The following is a 15,069-nucleotide window of genomic DNA, read 5'->3' as shown; positions in this document are numbered from 1 at the left end:
GCTTTTCTTAAGGCCCAGCGTAGCTTTTTGATGGTACTATACGAAGTACACTGTCTTAGGACTTTTCATAAAGATCTGTAGCGGCTGTGTCTAAATTAATTAAATACTGTTGAGTTAGTAAGACTTGGTATTAACCCTCACTAGTGCTTATCAGGTGGTTTAGAAGTTGGTGTGGGCCACAATTTCATGCTGTTACATCTCTACACAGTTTGCAAAAGTTTAAGTTATCATAGTCCTGTTGAGCTGGCATAATTTATATGCGGATCAATTCATAAATGCAAGTCCTGAAATATGGGATTATGGTGCGTAAAAGGAGTAGATATCGAAGGGGTTTGTAGTAGCTCTACATCCAACTGAGAGAGACTTTTTCTGGTGGTGTGAGGATGAAGACAATCTCAAGTTATCCTCTTGAGGATGCCCTTCACAAGGCTGTATATAGGGGCCATGTTGAAGATTAGCACATCAAAGGGTATTTTGGCTTCTAGAGCGGCCCACTATGAGCTGATTTTGTAACTCCATGCATCTTTTGTTCGGGGGGGTGTGCTACCCATTGTAGTACAAAATCTTATCCAGAATGGGATCTCATACTTAGCATTAACAGCCATCAATTGCTGCCTGAGAAAAATTCATAGCTACACAGCATTCAAGTGTTTACAGAGCTTTTTAACAGTATTGTGAGTTAAAAAAAAAAAAAATTATATTCAACACTATTCAGAAGAGAGGTAGAGACTTTTTTTCCCCTCCAAAACAGATTCTCTTTCTTCCCCATCTCTTTTTAAAATTTCATTATAATTCCCACTCCAGGGCTGTACATACACTTTTGATTGATTGGTTTTATTCACTTGCTCCAGCCAGAGAGAAGCCTGTCTTGATTTCAGACCTTGGCTAAAGGGTAGGCAGGAACAGTTGAAAGAAAACTATTTGAAAGAAGAATGTAACTGTGGAAAAAGTAATAATAGTCTGGGGCCAAGTAAACATAGTGCTGTGTGTAGATGAACATGAGCGGTGTGTGACAGTTTACAAGTCACCAGCTTACCAGTTGAGAGTATCAGTTTGCATCTGTGTGCCCTTTAACGGTCAGTGAGGTTTGGTTAGGTTGTTTGCTTTGTAGATCTCCAAAAGATTTAGAATATCTTGTAGGAACATGTCGACAGATTGATGTTTGCCCCCAAGTAACTTGCAAAATTAGTTTTCAAGGAAACAGAAATACAGCTGAGTCTTTCATGTGAGAAGTAATGCTAAAATCATGCTAGAATAATACATATATTTGTTTTTCCTTACAAAAAACATTCTTACAATATTTAGAGGCTGACAGAAAAAAAGTAGTTACTGGAGATCTGCAGATTGCTCTGCTTGAATTGATGCAATCCATATCAAAAGATCAAAGATTTTTTAAATGAAAACTTAACGCCAGCATATATATTACAGTTTATGATTAATTTTCCTTCATCTTTGACTTTGGGTCACCCACAGTGACAACATAAAAACATTTGACTGTAATAAGAAGTAGTGACTTGGTACAGGATGGAGAGTTTAATACAGTTAACTTCCATTTATATACTGCCAATATACTTTACAGAGAAGATTAAAATTACTTTTACTTTTCTCCAAGCTGGGAAAAGACATACAGTTTTAAATACTCTCTTAGCTGTCTTATGTTGTCTGCAGTATAGTTTGCATGTTGACAGGTCTATAGATGGCCATGGAATTTACTGAAAATAGCTAGTTATTACAAACATACACACTGGAAATTATCTGTGGGCTGTTAATGCCCAATGGCTTTGGATTAAAAGTAATTATAAAAATGGATGTAGGTATTTCCTGATTCCAGAAGATGCTGATAATTATTTTTGGGTTTTTTGTTTGTTTGTTTTTTGTTCTTTAGTGAGATAGAAGATGAATTCAGCTGAAATCACTGATGATGATGAAGGTAAAATATTATACTTTGTGTAATTTATGATCAGGCAAAAATACTTGTTGAATTAAAGCCTTTGTAACCTGATAAAGAATGCACTTGGATGAAGACAAATTACATTAATGTTTTTTAAAAAGCAATCTAAAATACACCATTGTTACTGATTACATCCTTCCTCCCCCTCCAAAAAAAATCTTCCTCCCATAACTTTATTTATACTTTAGACCCTTTTTTGGGGAAGAAACTGTCATTGACTGGATGACTGAATGGTTCCTAGCATAATAAAAACTTGACTTTGGGCTTGGCCTCAGCATACACTTATCGTACAAGTCATAAAAAATAATGATGTTCTTCAAAACACATTTTCATAAAAAGAAAAAAACCCACAAAAGATTGTGTTAAGGGTGTCATGGTTTTCTGGAGAGAGTGCTTTATCTTTCTAAACCTTCTCTTTTTCCAGTAAAAATTCCTAAAACGAGTGTGAAAGTAGAAACAGAAAATGAAGATGAAGCCCTAGACTGCTCAGTAACATCCAGATCTGCTGAGAAACACTCACTGGATGGCGCAGTTACTTGCCTACAGGATTCCAACAAACGGAAACAAACCTCACTTGGTTGTGAAGGTTCAGGGAGCCAGCAAGATGTCTTACCCAGTGTGAAGAAAAGACGCTTTACACAAGAGGTGACTTCTGTATGCATGACTGTGATTTTTCTGTTCATATTTCATAGGCTGAATTCATTGCTGCTATAAGCAAAATGCAAGTCATTTAACTAGATTTGCATTAGTAATGAGTTTGAGGGAAATATGGCTAATCTTAACCCAGTTTGCACATATTACTTGTCTGGGTATTTCTTTAAATAATGTGGGAGCGATCATATCTGTGCAATACAGTTATAGATTAGTTCATTCATGTGAAGTATAGTTTTGTTGTTTGTAAGGGACTGTAGGAGCAGGTAGTGATTTGGATTGACTGAGCATGACTCTGATTACAGTCCCTCTCATGTCATACAGTCCTTCAGCTGGATCCTCAGTGGTAGAATCAGGGCTGTAATTCTTCTTTCTGTGACACAGATTTCGATGTTAGTGAGACAAGTATAGATTTGTGTTTTATTTGAAAGATAAAAATGCAGGGATGCAGAAGACTTCAACGTATCAAGAGCAGAATGTACTACAACTTCTGGTGCAGCATCCCACTTATGACAATCCAGATGTTTGTCCAGCTGGTGAAGGAGATGACTGGTCACTTCTGTTATCCTGTTCTGGTGTTTCACCTCTCTAGCAACTGGAGATTTTCATTAATATTTGCTGAAACTGAGCAAGTTTCTTTTTGTCCTTGTTTGTTTCAGTAGGGAGATCAGTGGTCATCTGTTCCTAGAAAAGCCTTCTGCACGTGGGAAAATTGGTGTGAATATTTTTGTTGTTCTTTTGATATTCTTGAAAGGGAAGTGTCCAGTGTTGGATAGTCACATCTCTTATAACACCCTCTAAAGCAGTATAATGACGACCTGTTTTTCACACTCAGCACTTTATTAAAATAACCTAGATTCAAATTCATCCTCTTTTGGATAACTTCAGGCCCTGGGTTATATTTAGTTTATGACCTACTCTAATGCACATATCCTTTTCTGCTGTTCTGCTACCTAGCCAGTTACTCCGTGTTGCATTTGTGCATTTCATTTCTCCTTTCTAGCCATAGCTCTTCTTATTTTTTTTTCTTGACTGTCATCTCTCTCACTTTTCGGGGCTGTTTTTTTCCCTGAATGCCTGTGGTAGGTAGGTTTTAATCTTATTACATGGTTTCTTTCTTTTCCTTTCTCTTTTTCTTTTTACAATTGTTTTACTTATATTCAGATTCTTAAAAGAGCTTCATAATGGTCTCTGAACTGTGCTTGCTTTGGATTTTACTGTTTGCCTTGAATAAATTTTAAAATTTGATTTGAAATTAATTATAACTTTGTACTTAGAATATCAGAAAGTGACCCAGTAACAATGATGAAAATTCATTCTTGACTGACCCCAGTGAATCAGCATGTTTAGTTAAATAACCAGAAATAGTCCTCGATCCTAACAACATTTTTTAAGTTAATTACTTTTCTAGTACCAATATTTTGGTTTAGCTGATGACTTCATTAACTATTTCTGTTTAAACAGAGGACAAAAAGTTAATTATTTTTGAGAATATTGTGCTTGTATATTTTTACTACACATCACATAGGTATCTATGTATGATATAAGCAGAGCTGTACTTTTTATGTTATATCACTGTACCATTGAGCTGGTGATTGTATTACTAAATGACTTGCTATCAGAAGACATTTTACTTTTTTTAAATTCTGATTGTCACTTCATAACCAGAACTTAATTTTCCCTAATTTTCTTTTAAAAAAATAGTGGAGAAGATTGTAAGTTTAAAAAAATTGTGCAAGACATTTCCAAGTTCTCATGTGTTTGATAGAATCTTTTTATGTGTTTCTTGTTCATATATTTATTCTTCTTTACTCATGTGCTAGAATATTATGCTCTGTATTCTTACAGATAGTTAGACTTCATTTATTAAGCATAATAAAGGTCATAAATTAGCTGGACTTCAGCACTGAACAGAGCAATAACTGAACAACTTTTAAAATTTGGCTTAGGACTCAGAGATAATGTGAGAGACTATTTCACAATTACTTATACTGGTCAATGTTTACCAAAATACTGCATTTTGCAAATGTTCAAAGAATGTATATAATATAAAAATTTGCTGTGCAAATGTAGTATAAAAAGCAGCACTATCTTAGGTACATTGAGTCTCATAGAACAGTATTTTTTCTTATTTTTTGATGGTACATTAAAACTGTTCATCTTAAATGGGTGTAGTATTATCTGAAAGACATTGATGTTTAAAGATTAGTGTTGCAGAAAACTAATTAAAAATATTAAATACTAGTTTAATTGGAGAACTTATGAAAAGCCATGTATTTATGCTGTGGATAGTGCTGTTCCCAGATGGAAACTGTATAAAGACAAGATAATTAAAAGCAAAAGGAAAGAAAACTAGAATGCATCTGAAATAGAAAATCATTAAATATAGGCCCAAATGTGTTGTCATCTGTTAGTCAAACACCAACTATGTGTTCCTGAAATGCAGATAACCAAATCTGTCCTGCAACCAGATCCAAACACTGTGAGCTGCGTTAGTGAAAGGGCAGAAGTTCTGCTGCCATCGCAGCAGAGATCTGCTATAGTTCTTGGCATGAACACTTCTCTTCTCCAGAGCACTGCGTCCAAAACTGAGAATGCAAACTTTCACAACACTCACTGTAGAAGTGCAATAAGATACTTAAGACAATGAATTTGTGCTGTTTAATACACATTCTAATATTGCTTTGCCCTGGCTCTGGGTGTGAGGTGTGCATTAGTAGAAGTTACCCCCACATTGCCAAGTTTTATTATATAATTAATTAGGGAAAAGGTACAGCAGGAGTTCCAACAAGAACACAGATGACTGGTGGCCTGTGCCAAGCTATTTAGTAGAAAAGGAATTGAATCATACTCTGTAAGTGAAGGAATATTTGGAATATTCTCTGTAAACAGGAGTGTTAATGGAAGAGCTAGCTACTTAGGTAGCAGTGTAAGAAATGTATTCTCCAGAATTGCAATTTTATTTTGTTCTTTTGATCTAAAACGGTAAAAGAAATCTGTAATTCAGTCTCAGTGTCTGACTGGGGAGCAGAACTATGTTTACTGTCAGTGGAGATTTTCATGACCTGCTTTCAGGTGATGTCTGTTTGGGAGAGCTCTGTTACCATCTGGAAATACCTCTGTTTCTCCACTGACAAGTGTAGGTGGTGTATTACAACTTCAGTCCCAGCGTAGGAACCTATAGTTAGGTGGAAGCAATGTGGATCTCAGTCTGCTCACAGTTCGGTCTCTTGTGTCCTGGTGTTTTACAGGTCACAAATTGCTGATTTAGGTAGGGTATATCACACCACTTGCTGGGGTAAAGTTCACCCTTTAATAGCTGGTGGTGTTACAGGACTCTGGTTCCTCGCTGTCCTCATAGCAAGTGTTCTTTATTAGGAGTGAGACTGGAGGGACAGTCTTCTAAATGGGACCTGGAAGTCAGGTGTCCTAGGCATCACCAGGGCTAGGGATTCTGCACATTGTGAAATATATTGCCTTTGTGTTACGCTTTCATTTTATCATCTGTCCATCCATACAGCTTTGGATGTGAAAACATGAGGTTTCATGTGTAGGGTTGTGTGATATGAATGAGACCAGAACTTGTGGGAACACAACTTCAATTTAATTGAGTCTGCTGATTTTTAAACTTGGAGTGGAAACCAGCTTGTTCTTTCTGAGCCTCTTGAGTATACATTGCATTAGAAATTAAAAAGTAATTGGATTCAATTTGTCACTGCAGTAAGCAGATGACAAGTGTGAATGAACATAGGGACCAGATTAATTTCATGAGTGTTACAGTTCTGTTTTTTCAGAAAGGAACCTTAATGCAAGCTCCTCACTGTAGGGCGTAATGGGGTCTTCACTAGAATTTCAAATTGCTTGTGGCTCTCAGCTCAGACCTCAAGTCTGTGTTCCATTTGTTTTAATACTTGAATGCAAATTCTGTGGTTTTTATCTAATTAATGTTCTGTGGAACAAGCCAAGCAAAATGTTTCAGTACAGTCTTCTCTAAAATCTGTGAATGTTTTCTCATGTTTGAATTCTGCATGTTGGATTTTGATTCTGTTGTGTCTACTTAACTTCCTAAGAATTATTTGTAATATCCATGTGTTTGCAAAAAACCCAACCCACCCAAGCCCTGCATATTTGCTGTGAGTTGATGAAAACGCTTGCTTCCAATTTCAAACAATGAGGAAGAGTTGGAAATTATTGAGAACATTAATTCCTTAAGAGCTCATTACTGTTTTTTATATAAAATGTAGAAAATTAGAAACCACTGAGTCTAAACTTCCCTGCCTTTCAGAAATAAATCTTAGGCTTCCCTTTTTAAAAAGACCATAGCAAGGTGCTTTTCACTTTGGTTTTAAGTTTTTATTATTTAAATAGAATACTTTTTTAAAATTACAGTCATTCTTAGAACTTGTTTAGGAGTTGTACACCATTATAAAGATTAAAAAAAACCCTATATAAACATTTCACATCAGAAAGATGAGAATAAGCATAATTTTGGTGTCTTACAGCCTTTGCTATTTTCAAAAGCTAACCTAAAGAGAGTGCTGGAACATTAAATGCAGTTGTTGGAGGCAGTGGCAAGGTCACAGGACTAGGAGTCAGAAAATCTAGATTCTATTCTTGGCTCTGTTGCTGACTTGTTGCCACCCAAATTCTCTACAGCCCAGGATCCTCATATGCAAAGTGAAGCATAATGATACTTAATTTGGGAGAGTATTTAGAGCTCTGTGGGTAAAGAGTACTAAGGATTGTTATTGCATCTCTATTCCATGGAGAAAGCCATGAGCCAAAACAACAACAACAAACTTAAATAATACATTACTGTATTTTTATTTTTCCTAGTGAATTTATTAATTTTGATGTATTTAACACAACTAAGTTCTCTGGAGAAAATCTGACTTTGCATATTTATGTAACAGTGCCTGCTTAAGGGGCACATATTTATAGCTAATATTTTTAAGGCAGTCTTGCTAATACAATATTTCTTCATTCAAAGGGCCCCTTTTCCAACATGAGGAACAGAGATACTGGCTCACCCACTCAGGTAAATGCAGAGCAGCCAAACAAGAACAAGAATCCTAACGTATCGTGGCTCTGTGAAGAAGAATCCTTCAGTGACATAACCACTCCATCTTATAAAAAACCTCTCTATGGCATCTCACACAAAATCACGGAGAAGAAGAACCCACCAGGAGCAGAGCAGTTTGCTTCTTACGAGTTGTTTGAAAAAATCAACCCCAGCAGTCCCTCGCATCTTCGGACTTTGAACGACCAACGCAAAAGGGACTCGGCTGCAGCCATTGCCGTAACAGCGGCCACCTCAGATTCTGACCCAAATATATATTCTTTGATACAGAAAATGTTTTACACACTTAACACCCTCAACACCAATATGACTCAGCTTCACAGTAAAGTTGACCTGTTGTCTCTGGAGGTTAGCAGAATTAAAAAGCAAGTCAGTCCAGCAGAGTCCGTTGCAGATTTCAAGCCTCCCCCAGAGTACCAGCTGACTTCTGCGGAGCTCAAACAAATCATGGATCAAAGCACGTCAGGTGGAGACCTAGCTTGCCGGTTGCTAGTGCAGCTCTTTCCAGAGCTCTTCAGCGACGATGAGTTCAGCAGAAGCTGCAGTGCATGCGGCTTTCTCAACAAAAGGAAACTTGAATCTCTTCACCTGCAGCTTATCCGTAACTATGTGGAAGTTTGTTATCCTTCTGTGAAGAATACAGCTGTGTGGCAGGTGGAGTGTTTGCCTCAAGTCAATGATTTTTTCAATAGATTTTGGGCTCAAAGGGAAATGGAAAACAGTCAGCAGAATGTGCAATTGTCCGGTTTTTATGAGACCGAACAGGTCGAATCCTCTCATTTTATGGAGGATAAAGAGCAGGAGGAAGCTTTGTCCTTGGACAGGAGTAATGCCATTGCCTCAGATTACATGCTGGATGCTCAGGATCTCAATGAATTTTTAGATGAAGCTTCTTCTCCAGGGGAATTTTCTGTTTTTTTGTTACACAGATTGTTTCCAGAACTCTTTGACCACAGAAAATTAACTGAAAGGTACAACTGCTTTGGAGACTCTGGAAAACAACTGCTGGATTCTCATCGGCTTCAAATAATCCGTAGGTACACTGAAATTTACTTTCCAGATGTGCAAGAAGAAGAAGCCTGGTTGCAGCAATGTGTTCAGCGAATAAATGATGAGCTTGAAAACACGTATATGGATGGAAGTGAATGTGATCAGATGAGAGATGACTGTTACGATTCCTCTAGTTTACCAGATGATGTATCAATCATAAAAGTGGAAGATAGTTTTGAATATGAAAAACCTGGCAGACGTTCAAAAAAAATTTGGCTTGTACCCATAGACTTTGACAAACTTGACTTTCCCCCTCCCGATTTTGATGTCCCTGTCCCGGATTACCTGTTGAACAAAGAACAGATTAAAAGCATATATGAAAGCAGTCTTTCCATAGGCAACTTTGCCTCTCGATTGCTTGTTCTCTTATTTCCTGAACTATTTACTCACGAAAACTTACGGAAGCAATACAACTGTAGTGGATCTTTAGGCAAGAAACAGCTCGACCCCACTAGAATTAAATTAATTCGACATTATGTGCAGATACTGTACCCCAGAGCAAAGAATGACAGAGTGTGGACATTGGAGTTTGTTGGGAAGCTTGACGAGAGGTGTCGACGAAGAGACTCGGAGCAAAGGCGCACGTACCAACAGCAACGGAAAATCCACGTGCCAGGGCCTGACAGGAGGGAATTTCTCAGCTATGCAATAAACCCTGAGAGGTTTCGAGAAGAATTCGAAGGGCCGCCGCTGCCACCGGAAAGAAGCAGCAAGGATTTTTGCAAGATACCACTCGATGAACTTGTTGTTCCTAATCCAGACTTCCCTGTGCCTTCTCTGTATTTGCTGTCTGATAAGGAGGTAAGAGAGATAGTGCAGCAGAGCCTGTCAGTTGGCAACTTTGCTGCCAGGCTTCTCGTAAGACTCTTTCCCGAACTCTTTACTTCGGAGAATCTCAGACTGCAATACAACCATTCAGGTGCTTGTAACAAAAAACAGCTCGATCCTATCAGACTGAGACTGATCCGTCATTACGTGGAAGCAGTTTACCCTGTGGAGAAAATGGAAGAAGTATGGCATTATGAATGTATACCGAGCATTGATGAAAGATGCCGGCGTCCTAACAGAAAAAAGTGTGATATACTGAAAAAAGCAAAGAAAGCAAAAAAGTGACAGGCTCTTTAAATTCCTAAGACTTTGACCACTAAATTATTATCAGGATTATGCTTTGGTTTAGACTGAGGGGCCTGTCGGGAGCTGAGGGTGCTCAGCATCTAGGACAGTCAGGCACTAAGTTTGTTGCGTTTCAATGTGTGCGTTGCATCTATGTGGCACTGCAGCAGTGGGAAGTGGCTTACTACATTTGTACATGGGTAAACACTATAAGTCATCAGTGACAGAACTATCAATGACTCGCTAAGAGCATGATTTTCACTGGTGCAAATACATGTATCAAAACTGTATTACTCCACTGCCCATTTCTGCATCTTCCTTTTTTTATCACTTTCCAATTATAAAGATTTTTTTTTTAAATCATTGTGCTCTTCAGGGGCAGTTTTTCATTATACCCTTATAAAGAGTCTTGTTAGTTAATTTGGAGGTTGAAATTTAAACTTAATTTAAATTTGAAAGTGCCATGTTCATTGGAAATCCTTGGAATTTTAGACTTTGCTTCTACAGTAATTGCAGCTTCACATTTGTTTTGTTCTTGATGATACTGAGATAATGAAAATAATAATATTGTGTCAAAGAATGGGTCAGCATGGTGTCATTTGCTTTTTGACTGTTACCCAGGTTTTACTTCTAAAATCAAGAATTAACTGTTGAAGAATTGAGACATGAGCATAGACACAATGTGAATGTTTTTGGTTTTGTTTTTTTTTATATTGACACCACAAGCTTGATCCTGCCCCTGTGAGTTCTTTTTTTGTTTTGTCCAGTGTCACTGCTGGCATGACTGAGGATGGCTCGTCTGAATAAAGCCAGCAGAACAGACCCAAGCCTATACCCGTGGAATGTCTTGCCATTGCCTGCTTGCCACGCTATTTGTAAAATAACAGAGACAACAACAACAACAAAAAGACCTGAAACAAGAACTTAGAAAAATTTTAGACCTTACTCTCTAGCAAAATCACGATTCCGAAGGTTTCCAGTATTCATATTGAATTGCTTATATAAAAAGTACGTGCCAAGCTTAGTTTTGTGATGGAATTCAGTGTTTCAGGGTCCCCACATATGAGCTGTGGTAATGTAACTTACTCTTTGTGCGAATGCAACACCATCTGGATATTTCGGGTGTAGGGATATCGAATTCTCTCACTTTGCCAAATTGATTTAGTGTAATTAGTAGCTATTTGGAGACATAACTGTGTATGTATAACGTAGGTTCATATGGTTAAGTTTGCATCATTAATATGTTCAAGTCTAACAGAGACCACCCAGAACCCAATGTGAATTTGCTGTATGAATTGTCACTGGAGAGTGCTGCTTTAAAACTAGTTTTCCTCTTTTTTTTTTTTTCTTTTTTCTTTTAATACTGATAGAAATGGTGAGAGAGAGTCGGACATGGATTTTTAAGACAGTAAAGACAGTGGTCGCTTACTGACCATTGCTGGAACACCTTGAAGCAATTGTTGATGTTCTCTGTGGTCCTTTTTTGTTGTTTACTTAGGTGGGTCATAGTATCAAATTTAAATTCAGTTCCAGTGTAATTTTCTATTTTAGTATTTGTAAGAAAGTATAAAATACTTGATATTTTTACTTCAGATTTTTAGAATTTATTGGTCTTAGAGTCATATTGATCCCCTTCTTGTAAAAGCAAAACGTTTTTTCCTAATGGCAAGAACTAGTAAAAGTATTATGTTAAACTGGGAGTGAATCATAATAGATTGTAGCATTTGCTCATTTCCCCCATATGCTAGCAACATTCTCGAAGAATGTATGAAGAAAGTCATGAATGTACTAAATAATACACTGATACTGTTTATATCCATTTAAATGTTTCCTGTTGGTTTAAATAATAGCAGACCATGCACAAAATGGATATCAGAGCAAATATGGCTATAATAAAATGAAAACATTTTACCAAAGATAAAGAACTGATACCACAATGTCTGCATCTTATCTTTCATTTTAGTGCATAAATTTAGCAAATTGAATGTATCAGAAACCAAGACTTTCTCTTGTAATTGTATGCTACCTAGCACCTCTGTGAAATTTTTTACATGCACTTTTGTGGGAGATATAAAATGACAGAAATTATTAACAGCTGCTTAATTTGTTGTTGCAAATGGCTGGCCAGAAGGTAAGAAATATAATTATGTTTTCTTATCTTAATGTCATACACATTTCACCACTTAGTGATGTCGAAGTTCCCAGAAGAATTCGATATATATTAAACTTTTCTACAATTGACAGATGTTACTAGTTAGCATGCAAATTTGAGACATACTGACTTTTACTGTAGATGTTGACATTAAGTCAAATCAGTCCATTCATATTATCTACTAAGAAGTGAAAAACCAATTTTCACCCTTTAAAATTACATTTTTGAAAGTGGGTATAGAAAGATTTTCATTTGTTTTTTTCTCTTCTAATTGCTGTGTACATTCCTTTTATCTCACTCTTCACAACCCTTTCATGATTCATTTGATTGTATGTTTTATAACTTATATCAAGAAAATACAGACATATGAATAGTGACATAGTTCACTAATGAAAGCTCTTGCAGTGCACCCGAAGTACAGCCACTTCATCCAGTTGGTCAGTCTTGTAAATAAATTAAAGGTATATTATTTTCATACAAGAGGAATGTTGTCTGGTGATTGCTTGAGTACGGGCAGGAATTTTTTTCCTATGAAGTCTGTTACTAAGATGTGAGATGATAACCTTAGCTAGTCAGACAATACATAAATGAAAAAACCCTGGTTTGCTGCAGCCATTTAAAAAGATTATTCTTTCAGACTTTTTTTGTTTAAAAGAATAAACTTACCATTTTGAAAGTGAGGCTGTGATAGGAAGATTGCTAGATATTGAAGTGTTTGGAACATACATAGCCATGCACATACTGACTTCCTGCAGATGAATGTTCTTTTCTACCTACCAGGTTAGTAAACCATGTTAGGGTGAATATCAAGTGTCTCTGTCTACTTCTTATAGTTTAAATGTATCAGCTTTGGATAAGCATTGAATAGCCCACTTCTAACAGCTTTCTAAAAGAAACAGTGTAATATATCACAACTATATTTTTGTGTCTTACCCATTTTCCAAAATTAAAACCTTCTTACTTAGAAGTTCTGTAAAAGATGTAAAACAGCACATAAAAAGGGAGATCAGGTATGCATCAGTTTATTGCCCATTAACTGTATTCAGCTGACAGTATCAACAAGTTTGCAAATGAGAAAAATCTTTACTTGGAAGTCAGCCACGTTGTTATGCTGATGCATTACAGCCACCAAAGTGTTTCATGTTCTAGGAAATGTTTGTGAGTAGTTTTTTCTTATCTTCAAAATGCATATAATTTATTTCTAGGTACATTTTTTAAAATTTGTCATTTGTCTCTTTTCAATTATTTTTTTTATATTTATATTATGTTATAGCAGTGAGAAACAGAGAATTGTGTGCTCGATGTTCTACAAACGCACACTGGGTCTAATTTCATGCTGGAAGGGGCTAACATGAATTCTACAGCCCCAAGAAGCACAGAAAATAATATGCAGGCTTTATTCATAGTCTATTTTTATTCAGATTTTGTTTCACTGATTAAAGGGATGTGAAACAGCTGGAAAATTCAATGTCTTAAGCTTGCCTGTGCAGAGGATGGGGCATAAATTGACAAGTGTTCTTACTTACCATGCACATTTTAGTTGATTGATTGCACTTAAAATCTACGGGAGAACCAAGCGTGGCAGGTTCAAGCCTATGATTTTTCTGAGTAAATGAAACAAATTCCATCACCATCATTGCCAAAATTTCTTCACTTCCTCGGTTTGACTTCCTGATTTTTTTTCATTGTTACTGCAGCTCGGCACCAATGGAGTTACGGGTTTTTTCCTCAGGAACATGCTGAAAACATCTTTTTAAATGTGCTTGTAGTTGTTTAAAATGAATAGATGAAGTGATGGTTTAGTTCCCTCTTAATTCTCTCTTAGGATTGTCTTTGCTAAGAAAGACAGAAAAAGAATGAAATCCGCACTTTTTTGTCTTCATTCTTTCCTACCTACTGTTTTGTCCTAGTAAATATTAAGATAGATAAATTTCTAGTAATAACAGTGCTTTCAAAACCCTCTTTTTACCCTCTCCATTATAAAAGTCATTCATCTAAACTTCTCACTGGTAGTGATAGTCTTAATTTCCTGCAGAAATAGCTCACAGAATACATAATACTCATCATTATCTTTGTCACAGCTCATACAGATCCTGTTCTGAGGCCACCTCTCCTGCAGCAGAGCTCTGGCTGAAGGAGCTGCCCTGGGTTGGCCAGTGCCAGTGCCGGCAGCAGATGACTCCCAACGAAATCAAAACTCCCATCACATTCACATTTTCCTTATACCTTATCTGACTGGCAGGAGATTAGCCCTTACACTGTATTATTCTTATCCAGCATATTCCTTTTCATTTTTGTCATTTTCCAGGTGCTGCCTTTTCTAGTTAGTGGCCATAAAAGCCTGTGACATGGCAGACCACCTACTTACTCCCATTTCCTGATCAGTTCCATGATGGGGCTGTGGTCGCCACCGAGCATTTTTCTTCCATTAAAAATTCGGAAAGAACTTTGATTCTCACAGGAAGGGAAGAGCTGTAATAGAAGGGAGAATGTTCTGGAGAATATGACATGTTCTTTTCCCACTTCTCTTCCTCCGCTCCCCCCCCAAGACAACCATGAATAGAACAGACCTGGTTTGGGCTTTTTTTTACTAGGTTTTCCTTATTTTCCTTTTAAAAATTTAGCATGACTTCCCAGTCAAAAAAATGGGCAAAATCACCACGTGTCCAGTCACACTAAAATTTGTGTTAATAGATGGAAACAAATTGTAATTACTGAAGACTGGAGGAAGATCAGCTGATTAATACCTCCCCACACACAAATGTCAAGTAATCATTCCCAATTTCCTTCACAAATTTCATTATGGCAAAACGACTGTCACTGTTTCCGGAGGAATTTTGTAGTCTTGTGTGTTCGTGCTCACTTCTCTGGGAGGCAAAATATTCCTTCAATTGTTACACTTTCAGGAATGTACCACTTCAGTTAGCTAACTCGTCAGGTAGTGCATTGGCAAGGTCTACAAATGTTTCCTGTGAAAAGAAAATCCCCAGGTACCAGTCAGCAGTAGGAATGAGTCACTCAATAGGATCACATCCTACACTTGAGATTTGATCACTTGTATAAAATCCAGGA

The 15,069-nt window shown here is 36.9% G+C and overlaps 1 protein-coding gene across 2 annotated transcripts; it reads left to right on the top strand.

Annotated features, from left to right (window-relative positions):
- Positions 1–1,885: 1,885 nt before the first annotated feature.
- On the top strand, positions 1,886–10,143 carry BEND3 (BEN domain containing 3). 2 transcript variants are annotated; one of them, XM_010573398.1, is made up of 3 exons: positions 1,897–1,930; positions 2,376–2,596; positions 7,593–10,143. In XM_010573398.1, the coding sequence occupies exons 1-3, from the start codon at positions 1,897–1,899 to the stop codon at positions 9,843–9,845; spliced, it is 2,508 nt and encodes an 835-aa protein (XP_010571700.1). In that variant the 3' UTR covers positions 9,846–10,143. The 2 variants fall into 2 exon arrangements, with proteins under 2 accessions (XP_010571701.1, XP_010571700.1); XM_010573399.1 differs by lacking the exon at positions 2,376–2,596 and having other exon boundaries at positions 1,886–1,930.
- Positions 10,144–15,069: the final 4,926 nt, after the last annotated feature.

This window comes from Haliaeetus leucocephalus, unplaced genomic scaffold (assembly GCF_000737465.1).
Source record: "Haliaeetus leucocephalus isolate CR32 unplaced genomic scaffold, Haliaeetus_leucocephalus-4.0 Scaffold384, whole genome shotgun sequence".
Classification (NCBI taxonomy): Eukaryota; Metazoa; Chordata; class Aves; order Accipitriformes; family Accipitridae; genus Haliaeetus; species Haliaeetus leucocephalus.
This window is presented reverse-complemented; position numbering and strand designations above follow the sequence as displayed.

Excerpts from the sequence above, each read along its gene's own strand:
- BEND3 (XM_010573398.1), top strand. The coding sequence starts at position 1,897 with ATGAATTCAGCTGAAATCACTGATGATGATGAAG. Across the intron at positions 1,931-2,375 it reads AATCACTGATGATGATGAAG|TAAAAATTCCTAAAACGAGT; the intron begins GTAAAATATTAT and ends CTCTTTTTCCAG. Across the intron at positions 2,597-7,592 it reads AAAGACGCTTTACACAAGAG|GGCCCCTTTTCCAACATGAG; the intron begins GTGACTTCTGTA and ends CTTCATTCAAAG.